The following is a 17,578-nucleotide window of genomic DNA, read 5'->3' on the forward strand; positions in this document are numbered from 1 at the left end:
ATAAATTCGTAGAAAAAAAAATTGATACACTAGAAAATTTATTATGTTGCTAATATATGTAGTGATTACAGGCGCAAATTATTTTAAACCAGAATTAACAATACTTGTATTTAGGTATACCTACTTAATTATATCTATGTAAAACGATAAATTAAATTAAACTAAAAAACACAAAATATGCAAAAATAAATTAAAATTATTATTATACGAGCATAGAACCACCTTTTTGTTTTAGGATGAAAAAGAAAATAGTTTGACAGGCTTGTGCTTGACAAAGTGGTGACGTGGTTTTCACACATCGAAAATATTACCAACACATACAAACTTTTTTCTATACTATGAAGTTTACTGTATGTATCTGTATATTGTGCTTGATGCGACAGCACGACGACCGATGAAAATTTGTGATTAATTTGAACGTGTGCCGTAATACCAAAAACGATGAATGAAAACTCAATGCTTTTCCAATTTTTTTTGCATATTGTGTAACTTAACAATGTAAACCATGTTTCGAATTACATTACATTAAGAATATTGCCGTTTTTATTACAGAATGGATGAGTAGAAAACATATCATTTATACTTTATAAATGTGAGAAATACAAATCGTTTACAATTCGTTGTATTTAAGTATTTTGCAATAAAAATAATATGGGAACCTAGATAAATACTGTCTTATTCCGAATAACAGCACAATAAAGTGGAAATATGCTCAAACTGAAAATTATTTTGGTATTACGTTTGTATGGAAAAATTGTCGTCCGCCGGCCTCTTAATTTGGAGAGTGAGTTATAAATAGCAACTTGTAATATTTCATACGTATAAATTTCAGCTTTTCCGTTTTATAAATAAAAGCACGAGATCATATAAAATTTCAATCAAAGGAGTTATGTATGAGAGTGTATGAGATACCTGTACACGTAATGGAAATAAATTCTAAGTCTGAATAATTTTATTTATTGTGGTCAACTCTATTCAGAATAAATTTGACTCTACACACCTAAAAATGTGTTGTTTTGTTTTGTTGTATAAGGATATTTAGGAAAAATGGAATGACTATTTTTTCCGTCTACTAAAGAAGGTACGTATTCAATAAGCAAAATATTAATTATAAATTCAGATCGGTCAAAAAAATAATAACGAAGAACGTAAAATACATCATAACTTTCATATAAATCTTACAAAGTGTTTAGACTAATATGGCATCGTAAATCATAAAATGTTATTATATCCGTCGAGAATTACTGTCGCATAAATAAATTAGTGTTGCCTTGTAATACGGGGAAAATGTTGCAATTTCCTTCATTTATGACCGTTGGTTGCGGGTGTCAGCCCCATAATAGTGTCACGGGAGAGGGCAACCCGACCCTCCCCGTCTTACAACTGTGATTATTGTGTAAATACTATTCCGTAGATTTTTATCAGGCTACTTCTACTTTTGTAATGTATCATCTGATCAACTATTACGTCTTTGTTTTGGTTCGTGGATGGATTTGGATGTGAACTTGACATGATGTCTAGTTGTTTCTTTCTTGTTTGTTGTGCGGTTTACGTTGTTTTTAAAATGTAAATATTTCTGAGGTACGTAATCTTTTCTCTATGCCCCAGTAGGTACATTAAGAAATATATAAGTAACGAGAGAATAGAACAATACAGCGTCTTTCTTTATTGCTACTTCTATAGCCCTCTAATTACATGAATAATTAAGGTAAAAACGATAAAACCTCTCACTAACATTAAGTACAGCGCCGGGCGTCGTGAAGTTCCTGTACGGCGGTTTCCTGTTCCTAATGTATTGGAAGATCTTGGTGCCGTGGCGAAGGAAGACGACCTTATCAAGGAGGTGGGGAGGCACGTCGTGAACGCAGCGAAGCCGGACGGAGCCCCCTCGGGCTGCCCATCTCTCCATTTGGAGCTCCACGCGCACTTCTGTGTGACCACGCGCTGAAAGAAACAAAGGGAATGCTTAATGCTGGTGACATATCACGCTAAAAGCTCGTTAAAAATAGCTCGCCAGTTGAACGTAGATTTCCTTTTTTGCTTTTTTTACGGAATGAACGCACCACAACAACTAATCCCCATTCCGTATTTTAACAAGCGTTCTAAATTTCTTTTTTAAGAACCGAATGCCTAAAATGTAAAATTTACTGGGCTCTTTTATGCGGTTAAATTTTCGGTACTTTAATTTATTATTATATTGTACTTGTTGTTATATGTTATTCTGACAGTAAGAGTACGGTTATGTTATATATTTCAAAATAAAATATATTGACATGTTTATAAAAATCATTAATTTACTATTAGTTATGATTAATTTTAATGTCACATTACCTAGAAAATGTAGTAAAATCTTACACAATTTGCATGAATACACAATGTTATGTTTGTATTCGTAGAGGGAGTTCGAGATAAGAATTAGCAAGTTGACAGAAAAGCTTAAACTGTATGTACGCAATAACAACGAACAAGCAAATTATTAATTGTATTCTTAGTTCTTACTTCCACGAGTCAAACTCTCACTCAATCTTTTCTCGTTCAAAAATGAAATTGCGGACGGAAAATCGAATGAACGCGAAAGTATCGTGTAGCAAACGGATTTCATATTGGATATATCAAATTTGCGAACGAAACAGTGAGGTGTAGTGTAATTTGCAATCTACGGAAATGGAAACACGTAAAAGTATCGCATCCTCTTTGCGTGCCGTAAACCATTCCCGGCGTTGTTATGATTTGCACGGTTTATGAGTTCCGCCTCAACTATGCAACTCTCTAGTTGGTACGCAGAGGTACAATGCCGCCGTTATCAATTACAGCCCTATCCTTTATTATTCACAGTTAATTTTTTTATTATGCTTGTCATTGAGAAAAATTTCTGAGTTTCTCTGATAGTCAACAAACAATTTAATGTCGTTATAGGACTAATATTAGAAAAGCTCCAAATGTAAAACGATTTATTTAATTTTATTAAACTTTATCCTTACTTAATTATAACTAATTAAACTATTAGATATATATTTATACTAGCTGTGCCCGCGACTTCGTCCGCGTGGAATAGTGACTGCATAGTGGTTACTAATTAACTTAATTATTGAGTAAACACGTACTACCATAAATAATTAAAAGAACTGATAGTAAAATTTATTACCGAACTGTGCTAAAAAATAAAAAAAAAATAAATGCCTTTATTAATTTTCTATGTATTTCTTTTACATTATGTCATATTATTTTTAAGCACCAGGGGGGAGGCGAGCAAATTTCTTCCTTCCTTGTATGGATGTTATTAACAATGTATCGTGCAGCAACTGATCAGCTTAATCGATACTCAGTTCTTATCAAATCCAGCACCAAATCCAAATCAGATCTTTCCTGTCTCACGCCTGTAGTAACTAAACCGTTTAGACCGTGCAATAAAAATTAAATAAAAAAAAAACCAACGCAACGAAGAAAAGTGCATAGAAAAAGGAATAAATAATTTCACAAACTTCCCGACGATCTTTAAAAATAAATACCATTTTAAATATTTATAAAAAAAACAAAGTCGTCGGGGCTGCCATGCCAACATTATCATAATATAATATCATATATACCTCTATAAATATTTTTTTTTAGAATGGTACTTAATTTTTAAGATCGTCGGGAAGTTTGAAAAATGATTTATTCCTTTATCTTCGTTGCTTTGGGATTTTTTTTTTAATTTTTAAATTTTTAAACTTCTGTTTCTTATTTTCATGTAATATTTTCAAGTGAGCGAGACCGAACTATCAAATGTACCTCCATATTACATTCCTACATCATATTGATTTGGGCCGTAACCGTGCCCAAATTGTAATGGACCACAGTGGCAAAAGAAGTTGTATATTTAGGAAAAAAAAATTCCAAGGGCCAGGCCTATGTGGCTTTGAGTAGAGTTCAAAATTTCCAGGGTGTGGCTATCCTCTCGCTCCCATATCTCCTCTTCTTTCACAGATTTTTAACCCTTTCCTTTCCACCCCTAGTAAATGGCAGAACCGATTTTGATGTAAACCATATCTATACGTAATTGTACCTATATGTAGGTACATTGTACACGTCATATCCTGTCGTTTGATGCTCCATTTGGTTTATTCATACCCACTGTCGCCCCTAAAGTGCCCTAAATGTAATAAACGGATGAACCGATTTCGATAAAATATGACTAATTGTAATTCACACTTTGCCCTTTCATATGCCCCGCTTGAGTATATTATTTGACCACATTCGATTATTGTTCATTTCCACTTTTACCGCTGTAATCTAATAAATGGATTAACCGAATTGGATAAAAATATAACTAACTGTACTTCACCCGTTATGCACTTTCATATTTGACAATATTCGTTTTTTTCATTCCCACTTTTACCCATATATAGGTATAATAAATGGATGAACTGATTTTGATTAAATATGTCTAATTATACTTTACACGTCATGCACTTTCATTTGATATGTCACTTGAGTATATTTGACAAAATTCATTTTTTTATTACCACTTTTATACCTATATCAAATAAATGGATGAACCGATTTTGATAAAATTTGACTTATTGTTACTTTCATTTGGTCGTTCACTTTCATTTCACTTTTACCCCTATATACCTAGATATAATAAATGGATGAACCTATTTTGATAAGTACACTTTATCTAAGAACCAGCGTCTGAAAATATGCTGCCTAACAAAAAAAAACCGCATCAAATTCGGATTACCTGTTAGCGAGCTACGGTAGCACAAACATGTATTATACACATATAGTTGTCAAACACTCATCACCCATCTTTTTGCGTCGGGAGTTAAAAATATAATACGACAATCGACATAATTTAAAGGACATTTTATGTATAAAATTTACCTAGAAAAAACATAATTCTAATTTGACCCCTTCCCCCCTACTACTTCAGCTTACCCCTCTCCCCCCCACCCTTGGGGACTTTCGATATGATCACCTGGACATTTATAGGAATAACTGTAACAGATAACTTATATCGTACACTGTACAGTGTACAATAAATAGAATGCCTTAGCAAATGTTCGCCGTGAATACTTAAATGGTCATAACTTTTTTGTTTACGAACCGATTGACATGAAATAAACACTAAATGTTAAATGAAGATTACTCCAATATATTAGTGAAAACCGCATCTAAATCGGATAAGCCGTTTCTAAGATTAGCGTGCACGAACATACAGACAAACAGACAAACAGACAAACAGACAAACAGACAAACAGACAAACAGACAAACAGACAAACAGACAAACAGACAAACAGACAAACAGACAAAAATTTTTTTAACTACAGTTTTGGGTTTGTGATCGATTTTAATAACACCTGCTAATTTTTTTTTTCCATATTTTCATTGTACAGACACCGCTTTTCTAGAATTTTATTATATGTATTGATGATGATGAAAAAATGGTAAAAATGGTATGCTATTAGATATATGTAAATAGTTAATACTAAATGTAGATTTATACTTATCAGATATTAAATGCGTTTTTAAGAGTGTAGGTAATCTGCTTGAGCTTTCTGAGCTAAGCTTCTATAATATACAGTTTATAAAAAACGTTATATTTTATTTAAAGGAAAAAGTATAAAGAATAAAAGAAAATGGAACAATTGAAGAACGGGTACTATAAATACTCTTAGATATATCTAAGCAGACAGCGAAATTCGGTCTGTTGTGGGTCTGTTCTTATTTAGTCACAAAATCAATACGCTACTTAACGACAACCGATATTTTAACATAAGTAGGTGTTTGAATTCTTGTACGACAATAAGGCTAAATTGTCAAAGAGATTTAAACATTCAGATATGTAACATGCAGACATAAAGCCATCAACAGAGTTCTACTTCGCGATTAAAAGATTAATGTTTCAATTTTTACAAGTTGTATAGAAAGGTGAGTGCAGTAGATAAGCTGCACGAACGTCAGTAAGACGAATCGTCCTTTAAATTTTAAATTCCAGCAAGAGAAATATATTACATAGAAATACGATTGTTACTGTCAGAAATATTCTTACAAGAATTTCTTGTAATATCTTGAAAGCTTTCGTTTCGTATTTCGCTGAAATATCTATTGTTGATCTTTTGTTTCTTTCTGAGCGACTGTTCGATCCATTGAAAACTTTAAATATTGCCTGGTCTATGTTACTTGCACATAAACCGTATTCAATAATGCTTTAGGGATACCATGAAAATATATTTAACTAAACTTCAACAGTTTTATTTATGAAAAGATAATAATTATCTTCATTAAAGTGGCAAGAAGTCTCTAGCACTGCAGATATATAAAGTTATGAGTTATGGCTTACATTCATGTACTTACAATAATAAAATTAGTACCTAGATATATAAATAAGAACCTATTGACGTAGAACATTATTCACATTAAAGATGACAAATATTTTTTTGGTAAGTGTTGAATTATGAATTGCTCTTTCAATACATTATCATTAATTTTCCTCATAGGATATATTATATATGTATACTGTATATTTAAATTGACACAGTGATATTGATTTTCTGCCATTCAGTTATATCAGTTTACTTTACTCCGTCATTTATGAACTCGTTTGAGAACCCATAAAATAAATATTTCTTGTTTAATTTTATTCGGTTTTTAAAAGGATAATACGGTTTTATTGATATTGTTCCGTGAGAGTGTCGGAAGTGCAGGTATACACGGCGCGTGCCACTGAAATGGCGAGTACGTGGCTGGTGTGAAAATTATGTATTTTGTATTATGTTTGTACCTTCGTTCTGATTCCGGAATTGTTCAGAGGCCAACGTTAAATTCTCTTACGTTGGATGTTATTGTACGAAAGGGAAATACTAACGTTACCAGAAGATAGAGCCGAACATTGCTACTGACAGATTTTAATTTTTAATGAAGCGACACGTTTGACTTTATCACGCACACCATGCGCACGTGACGTTGTTTTAAATAAATTATAGGGTAATACATTATTCAAAATATTACGCTGAATAACTAAGTCCATATAGATTGCAATATTGATACACCGATACGCTATCGTTCTAGTAATGTTTGCAAGGATTTCAAATTAAAGTTAAATTAAGATGTTTATCTTTCATTGTATTGCATTTTCTTGTATAATTTTCGTAGATGTAATAAACTTAGATCGTAATCTTTACGTTGAGACTTTACGATCATAGAGCTGAGCGTTTGTAGACTACTGAAGTATGCGGTAATTATAATTTAGTTTCTATTATATATTCAAGACTGGCTTAATTGCTTGAAACGTCCTATTATAGCCTAAAATTAATTTGAAAAATCGATCTATTCTGTAAATAATAAATATCTTAGGCGTATCGTTAAAAATCGAAAATTCATTAAAAAATCATAGATATACTTATATATATATATATATATATATATATAAGAATAATTTTTCAAAATTTACACGTATTTGAAGGAAAGTATATAAAAAGAAAATATATATATAAACACATTTCATCAAGATTACACTATTTATCAAATAATACGCATTCCAAGAAACACTTGATAAGTTAAAGGTACACAACCTACAATCAATTCCCAGCGGCACAGTGGAATACAAAGAGGGTTTCATTTGCAACATTGTGTCTGAATTATATATCATAGACCTCTTTAAAATTTATTTATTAACGCCCATTGGCACATCTTTTACTTTACTTTTCAGAAAAATAAATAGCTTATTTGAACGTTTCAATAAAATATTATTTTAAATATTGATATTAAACGAGTACTTGATTATTTAATTATATCTAGAACTTAAGGACATAGTGAAAGTTTTAAAACATCGATTGTATAGGAGTAGAAGGGAAAAATAAAATACTTCTTTACGAGAGCAGCAGTGAGACCCTCGAGGGCCGTAAAAGTGCGTCCCTTTCGTATTAAAACCTTTAGCTGTTTTCCACTATGCAACATAATAACTTCTTACTTCAAAGACAACTATATGCTGAAAAAAATACTGCAAATTTACTGAATTGAATACCTACATTTTCTATTATTACGGTTGTCAATTATTATAGATAAAATTTCATTAGACATTTCAATAGATTTTTCTTTATCGCTTTAAATAGCTTTAGCTTTTGATTTATAGCTAGAGCTATAATTAATCACCTGTAGTCATAAATTGCAACATATTTTAAATTGACTATATTGCTTATCTTTAGTGTAGTCATTTTTATTTATATTTAACGTGGGTTTACACACAATACCTAGAATTGTTTTTTATTAGAACTGTTCGATAACCGATCGATATCCGTGGTCATAATTTGATTATTTTCAAAGATTATTTTTACACAGTGATAAAGAAATAAATATTATACACTACAAATTCTACAGCCACTACACATTGTAGCAAAATATATAATATGCATCATCGCGACACGTGGTGGAACAGTAAAATACGCAAGACCTCTCTTGCGTATTTTACTGTATGTAGTTTGTATACTTATATTATTAGAACAAAAACTAAGAGCTAACTACTACTAAATAAGCGTAAATTATTCTCTATGATACACTAAATACAGATGAAATTCTAATAATAATCCCTCAAATTTGCATTTGAAACGAGTGTCAACGCTGAATTATTTGTTTTATTTAAATTATGCGTCACACTGTTAATATATGCAGACTAAATAAAAAATATGCTCATTAAAATAATTAAGTGGATACAAACAAATGTTATATTACTCGCTACGTGTAATGACTTTCTAATGCTAATCTTCCCACATCTAAGTGGGGGCTGCACGAGATATACTCGACCTATATTTTGAAATGTCTCTACATGGTTGAAAAAAACAGGTACTCTATATGTGGTACAAATAAATGTATGACAATTTAAAGCACTTTTTCATACAACTTTCAATTTATGCAAAAATATTTAAGCGATGCACGTGGACATCTTGCTACATATTTCAAATCTAAGTAAAAGATATTTACGAAACGTATTCGGGTTTTAGAGGGGTTTTGCTTCTACAAAGTAAGACTGATAAATAATTCAGTTTGTTTTGTCTGCTATTCAAGAGACTATTTAGGACCTTAAATAAAATGTGGAATATAACGTTAAAGCAAGTGTAGTTCATGTGAAAATAAAGAAAAGAAGAACGAAAGAGCTTTGTTTTTTTTATAAGAAAATAACAATTATTGACTATTATTATTGAACATGGAAATTCGTTTAGATTGTTAAAGGGTGGGCGTATTTGCGTAGGTAAAAACAATCGTTTCACTTAACATGCGGGTACAACCTACTTGTTGGTAAAGTATAGGTATCTATTCTAGCTATAAACATGCTTCTTTTTGGATTTTGTTGTTTTTAATCTCTCTGGAACATCATAAATAATTTAGTATTCAACACGACAGAGTGACCGGATGCGGTTTTTCCTGAAAGCATATAACGTAGCAGAAAATGTTGCACAAAACTTTACCTACCCGAGCTTTGGAGAGCAGATGGAAGTAAAAATATTTTAATGCATACGTATTATTATTCTCATATTCATAAATGTGCAGCGATTTCGTTTAAATCAGTCATAAGTGTGATACGACTGTAGGTAAGGTAGGTACATACGTAATAAGGACGAACTATAATTTTTTAAAAACTTAAAAATTATGGTTCGTCCTTATTTGCCTTTATTTGCATTTGACTTGAAAATTCGAATGTAAAACAGCAACATGTAAATAATGATGAAATCACATTATAATGTAATTAGTCGTTCAATAAACTTAGCTACCTACTTACAATTCAGAAACTTTTTCTTCTTATTTTAATACACGTAGGTATAGTTTATACTTTATATCGATTAACTGACTGTATTTTATCTGAAGTATACGAATATTTATTAGTTCAATCAAAATTATTGCGGATTCATAGAAGGGTTGCCTATGTCTACAATAAGAGGTAGTTTTTATTTTTATTATCTATACTAATATTATAAAGCTGAAGAGTTTGTTTGTTTGAACGCGCTAATCTCGGGAACTACTGGTCCGATTTGAATAATTCTTTCGGTGTTAGATAGCCCATTTATCAAGGAAGGCTATATATCATCACGCTAGGACCAACAGGAGCGGAGCAATGCGGGTGAAACCGCGGGGAACAGCTAGTATCGTATATATTGTAACGTCCAACAATCATTATTTCATCCAATGTGGTTCAATCTCTTTGATTCTTTTTATATTAATATCGATAATTCACAAAGCGTTTATCAAATACAAATACAATGAAACAAAAACAAGCTTCTATTTTTCAGCCTGTCACCATTTTGTGCAACGTTTCGTACGTTTTGTACCGTTTATTTAGGTTGAATTATTTACGGAGCGCTAGCAGTGCAGTGGCTTGTGACACCAGCTACTTTTTATATTTATAAACTTAAATTATGGCATAAAGTACTGTTGAAATATTAGTTCTAAGATATATGACATATTAGTATACTTTTTGTGCCAGATCATTTCTATGTGTTTTGCCTGTTTTATGATTAGTTAAAAATCACTTGGCTCTTTGTACAGAGTCCAAGTATGTATCGTGTAAAAATTCGACCGATTGTATACTTTATGGATCTATCTGATTAAAATTCAACGATTTCTTATATGCTATCTTTAGAGGAATTTACATAAATAAGCTCAAACTATGAAAACGTAATTTAAGTGTTCTTACACAATTTTGTACCAAGCAACACAACTATAACAGCTTTTCCTATACCGCTTGTTTGCCGATTAGCATAACTTAAACAAAGTGGTGTACAATAATTATAGTTTCTGAAGTTTTGGTACAGTTTATTTTGAAATATATAATTCTATACAGTTAACCAGGTCAGAGGGTCATCGAATTGGCGCTTTAAATTTAAAGTCAATGTTGTTTTGTAAAATCAGTTCGATAAACAAGTGAGGTTCGTTTTGTAAACAGTAAACATGACTGAGGGACGTTAAATGAGTTGAATGAGTGCTACTGGGTCACCCCCTGAGAACATAATAATGATAGGGAAAAGAAATTCAAATATGTGAAAGTTGTTGAAAAAATTATTGGAACACAACTTTTGGATGCTGATAAATATACTTTATTTTATAAGAATACTTTATAGCAAGTTATTGTGCGCACACGACATTACACCACGAACCAAAGAGACGGGAAGACTGAAGAGGGCAAACTTTTAGTATAGATACCACACAGACTATACAACTACAGTTGACTATGACTAAAATACAGATTCAAATATTTGTCTATTACAACAAAAGTACCTATCTGCCAAATTTTATAGACATCGTATATAATTATGTATATGTGTTAACACGCGATCCAATTTTGAAGCGAATTAAATTTTACTAATGACAATAAATACTAAATTAGATAGTAAATGAATTTTCTGAAAGTTTATGATTCCCTTGAGCACATGTATGTGGTTAATTGTTCTACGGAAAATGTTACTATATTTGAATACAAAATTTTAGTTAACAAATTATTATTAAAGTAGCTTAATCTTTTTTGATCGTGGGTATGTAAAGATTAATCAATAAATTTTATTTAACAACAGCCGAGAAGAAAACAAATGTAGTTAGGCGCCAAAAATCCAGGTTATACTTTTTTGAAGTGAAACTTCTTTATCGGGGTTGGAAAAAAATTTAGTGTAACATTTTTCCGTTACGCGCCACTTTTCTTATCCCTACCACGCGTGATTCGACCGACGTGTTTCTGTAAAGTTGTATATAGTAAATTATTGAAAAATAAGGTCATAAAGAAGTTTCACTTCTATCGTGTGTACACTAGTACACGCACACATTTTTTTAATTTTGCGCAACAAGTACATATTGTAAGTGTAAAGAAAATTAATATTGCCATATAATACACTACGAAAAGCGTTTTATGTTTTATACAAAGAATTTTACATGTTACATTTGCACGCGAAAAACATGAACCAAGTCGATAAAAAATAAAAATCACCTGATAGCCATGTTTAGATGAAACCGATAACGGAGTTGTATATCAAAAACATTCATGAATTGTGCATGTACCTACATTCTATAAATATTTACATTTCAATTATACTTATGCGATGAACGTTTAGTGTTCGAATTACCAATACACGAATGAAAACAAGCTCTAGTTTGTTTATGGTAGTTTCAATTCATTATGTGATCAAATATTAACCTAGTTTACAATTATTTAATACTTCGCTTAAGACTAACTAACTCGGCGCTAAGTGAATTAGGTTATTTAATTTAGAATATAACATACGAGAGTTCCTACACATAGGCAGCGTTAGTAGACTAGAGTAGATAATTTTTGAAACAAAAAAAAAACACAGTAGGATGAAACCCATTAGAAAAGGAGGGGAAAATGATAAAAATAAAAGTAAAAATAAATTACGGTCAATCCGAGTTCGGGAAATGGGAGGGGGGGAGCTTTTAAGAGAAAAAAATGGTTTCTCTCGATTTCCGACAAAACTACAAGTGCTACGGAAAAAAGTTCAAAGGCAAAGTTGTAGGAAATAAAAACATCTATAACTTTTATTTTTACAATTTTTTCACATAACCTCAAAATTTATGTGAAAAATTCAAAAAACTAAGTTTTTGGTTTTTTATTTTTATCTACTTCAATATTTATTTTTTTCTACGAAATTTGGTGGAAACTTGCTTTATTATGTTCCAAATACATTGTAATTTATTTGATTGAAAATATTTATTTTTTCGCCTTATTTTAAATTAATACTAAAAAAAACAACCTAATTTTCAATCGAAAAGTCACCAAAAGTTTGTATTCTGTTGACATACGTAAGCGTTGTAATAGAAACAATATACATAAATTGATGCTTTAAACGCGTTTCGATTCTGGATGGAATTATTAAATTAAAATATGTGATTAACAACTCTTACGGTTTTATTCACAGATCTTTGGAAAGACACATGGTGCCGTAAATATCAAATATTATTTTCTTCACTTATACATAATTTAGCAAAGAAGTTAGATTTTAACTCAAATGGCATTGCAATATTTTTTTGTAAAATTTTGTAATTAATATTAAAAGTTGTCTGCACTTAAAAAAAGTGAACCTAAATATCTATTGTACTCTTACAATAGATAGATATCAATCCGCTGATAAATTGTATAAAACTAGTTTCATCTTAACTTGTAGGCACATAGCGTAAATATTTTAATAGAAGCAAATTGTTATGTGTAATGCGACAAGCCCAACGGAGGCCTAAAACGATACCACATCCTTTGGGACGCCGGTCTCGCCCCTTCCGCGCAAAATTAATTAACTACAATTAACACGAAACAGTCGTGTTATGACACTATATAATGCTATATATTTAACAACTTTGTAACACGAACTTCTTAATGGTTATTTAATATTTAATTTTTGGCAATATTTGTGTTTAGTTTTAAATTGCGCCGTTATCTGAATCTGGGCAATGCTAATATTATGTTCTACCATTTTTTAAGCGATTAGTAGATAAGAGTTGTAGAGCACTGTTGTTATTACGTTATAGAAATTCAATATAATATATAGAACAGACACAATGCCCGGTGGTAAATAAAATGAGATACCTAAAGATGACGTGGTTGAGATGATGTACGTCTATACGTAAAAACAAATCAAAATTACGCAAACCCTGCTGGCTCAGTCACTTATAAGTTATAGTTAGCCCTGGCCCCCACAGATTATTATGTTTTTATTTGCTTCACAATGTGAAACTTTAGCTGCAGAACATTATTATCTCGCAATTTTAGTAGAAAAGTCACTTTTCCTCAAAACTTCTGCCTCTTTACATTGCATTACATTTTTAAGTGCAAAATATGAACAGGAATGTTGCACCCAGTATAAAGAAAATTCATAACAGAGATGTCAGAAGTTTTACTAAAAAAAAACTATCGGAAATCGAAATATCATGCCATTGATCTCAATTTGCTCCGGTTCCAATTTTTTTTTGTTTTACTAGGACGACGTGTGTATTGGGATTGAAGAATTTAGAATTAATCTCGAGAGAGTACCTTCGATCCTATTGTTTCAAATATTCTAGCAGATACAAAATATCGACAGTGTTTGATTGCACATTTTGGACAAAAAATCGTAAATATGATAATTTTGTATATAGCAGCTCCTAAAATTAGTTCCGGCAGGTAAATTACGAGAACCTTTCTAGCTTCTTTGAGTAGAGCTCTGATAAATTTCCGTATTCATCTTCCTGCCCACTTTAGCTGAGCACTTAGAGAGTTATGGCGTATCATTACGGCGTTTGGATTTACTTTTGTCATTTAGTTCGAAGTTATTTTATAGTAAGTAAGTCTGTTTTAATAAACATAGACACATACGTAAGACTGCGTTAAAAATATTAATTTTTAAAACATAACATATTCAGCTCAGAAGAAAAAAATAAAAACAACCAGATATACGGATGCCAAAAAGCATAAAAATGTGCGACATTATATCTCTACATAACCTAAATGTTGCTAAATTGCACTTTTATTGAAACGTTAGGAACGGTTTATTTCGCTGTTGTGTCGTTTCTGCCAAATGCAAACTAAGACGATAATCCGACATAAAGACGGCATCAATCATAACGAAGTTAAACACAATTGTTTTTATTTATATTTAGAAACAAATATAATTTATGTAAGAAGGTATATCCTAAATAACAAAATATATAAATACCTTATTTTGTCATATGGGTCAAATAATAAGAAAAGTACCTAAATTAGCGACAAGGCCGCCTTATTGGCTTTACATTATATTGTCTTTTTCTTCTTGTTATATTGTCTGTTTTTATTTGGTGCTAAATAAAGTGTATTTATTTATTTATTTATTTATTTAAATTAGGTGCATTCACTTTACAAGAATTTCTACGTACTTAGTTTATATTATAGCTATTGAATATATTGATAATATTATAGTAACGTGAATTTGATTGTAATCCAGATCAACCAGATTAAAATATGCAATTTACATACCATAAATAAATTCTGAACAAGTCAGTTTCATAGAGCATTGCGGTTACGTATATTATGCTGACGCGGACGTTCGCAAAAAATATTCAACAACTAATATAACGGTGTGTTTAAATTTTCAGTGATATAAAATCATGTTTATCTAGACACTAGCACTACTGAATTTTCAAGTGTAAGCAGAAGTTTTTGGATAGTTTTACTCTAGACTCGTTTACGAATCAGTCTATGTCTTTCTCCGTAATGTGAGCAATTTATATCCCTTGCAAATTTCTAAAAGATCGCTTCGGTAGTTTAAAGACATAGATGGAACATTAGAGTTATTTAGACTTTGTAGCAATAGTTTAGAGTCTGGTATGTCTGAATGAATGATATCGATAGGTGTTTTAAAAGTCCAGCTTCCCCCCATATTATTTATACCTTTTGCTTATTTATATTGATTTTTATTGAAAATTAATAATCTATTTTTATACAACGAAAAACAAACTTAAAGTTGAAAATATCGCCAAACCATTGAAAATGAATACCATACATTAATAAAAGAAGCACATAAATAAGGGCTTACAAATCCACCCTTGACACTAATTAGAATTGCGAATAGCGTTAATAATACGATTGTAAATTTCTTTTCAAAAATTAAAATGATGGTTTTTTTTAATTTGGACAGAATTTTTCTGCTATTCTTTCTCCAAAAAAATCAACTTTTTTGAATTAGTGGCAATATCAAGCATAAGTGGATCGATTTCTCTCTTATATGCATCGTGCATTGTTATTGTGTAGGTATATCTCTGTATATCTTGTAAAAAGCGTTGCTCAGCATCAGAAGTGCCACTTTTCCTGAAGATTCAATGCAGTAAATTGTTTCAAAACTTCATTGTTTAATATTCAAGTATTAACATTCTTATAGATTTGTTTACATGTTTTTTGCGTTATTCGTCACAACGCAATTTTCTCAATCGTAAGCATTGGAAGAGGAAAGTTTGACCACGAAGTAGGCTTGTGTCAATACAAGTTGACGTCGGGCCTATTTTATATGTATGCCGAGTGGCGAATGACCGAGCACTGATTGCGCGGACTGTGCAAACAACACGAGGCAGAAGTCAAATCTCTGCCAGCTCAAAACGGGGTTGTGCTTTGTTTTGAAACCTCACTATTTATATTTAACTAAACAGTCAAGCGGAAAACGTTTTGGCTGTGGAATAGAAATGTATCTAAAGGCTTGAAATGCTGTTTTCATGTCCGAATGTCACATTGGAATATCACAATAATATTTTTTAGCATAATCTGTTTGTATGTATTTTATTTATACTGAATAAGTTGAAGAGCCGCAGGCCGTGTTTATTATTCGACGTGTATTTTGTACGTTAACTAAAATGTATTAATTTTCGATCAAAAATTGTATAATAATTTAATATGGTGTTTTCATTAAACTCATAAACATACAGTTTTAAAAACATTGAACTGTAATATCATAACATTAATTAAAAAGTTAATTACTCCTCCATGAATAAATCAGTGACCGAACACCGTTGTGTTATCGATATTCAGTTTAAAGTGTGCTCATTAGTGATTTAATCACGTTAAACGATGTTAAAATGTAGGAACAATATAACTTTAGTTAAGGAAACATAGGCATATCTTAAACTACTATAAGATCTAAGGGATCCACGGCAGTGCATATATTTTGGGGCAAAGGGTGACAGTGGTCATGAATATGTCACTTCAAATTGCTTTGGAAGATTTTCCCGTGATCCCGTAAAGTTAGAGAACGGTTTACAAGGTTTTGGATGAAATTAAGAAATATCAAATATTTTGTTTGTTTTCAGGTTTTAACACATATCATTGCTTGCATAAAAGTTTAATTGTCTTAATTTTTATATCTAAAACTAGCTGTCCGCCCCGGCTTCGCCCGTGGTACATGTTTACGTTTTCTCTCTATAAGAACCATCCTCGTACTTCAAGGAATACTATAAAAAAAGAATTAACGACATCGGTTCAGCCGTTCTCGAGTTATGCGCTTACCAACACATTTTGCGATTCATTTTTATATATAAGATTATTTATTTCTCCATTCATCACTATAGTTAAGTTTGCGTAGTTCCCATTCGGGTTACTGATCGCAAAGATACGACCTTGACTTTATGACATCGTAATTCATTCATAATTAATATTGATTTTTATCGCGACCCATTTACATTACATCGTCGATCATGCTACCTAAAATCGGATAAGAATACGAACCAAATCGTAGAATTTTACCCTTTCTTCTTTATTTCATTACAGTATTATCAATATTATATTGCTTATATTTAAAAACTTAATATTCTTCTAAAATGATTAGTTAATTAAACATAAAATCATTCATTGAATACAATTATTTGCATAACTATGATTAACAAATATTCATAACATTGTGTTGAATTTAATTGCATATTTTACCTAATAATATTAAGGTCTATTTCCTACACTCTGTTTTATGTGGGAAAAAGGCTACAAAATACCTGAAAAACCTTCTAATTGCATTACGTCTATTTTTATTCCAAAAGAACGAATCTCCAAGACAACTGATGCGTATACGGCGTAAGAGTGATATAGTAAAGTACAATAATTTAATCATGTACTCC

At 31.1% G+C, this 17,578-nt stretch overlaps 1 protein-coding gene across 4 annotated transcripts in view; it reads right to left on the minus strand.

The window, feature by feature from the left end:
- The window catches only part of LOC123693809, a 48,649-nt gene that overhangs the window by 11,562 nt on the left and 19,509 nt on the right, over positions 1–17,578 (minus strand). For all 4 annotated transcript variants that reach the window (XM_045639039.1, XM_045639040.1, XM_045639038.1 and 1 more), the window contains one exon: positions 1,736–1,944. In XM_045639039.1, coding sequence (XP_045494995.1) covers positions 1,736–1,944 — 209 coding nt within the window. The remainder of the gene's footprint in view (positions 1–1,735; positions 1,945–17,578) is intronic.

This window comes from Colias croceus, chromosome 8 (genome assembly GCF_905220415.1).
Source record: "Colias croceus chromosome 8, ilColCroc2.1".
NCBI lineage: Eukaryota > Metazoa > Arthropoda > Insecta > Lepidoptera > Pieridae > Colias > Colias croceus.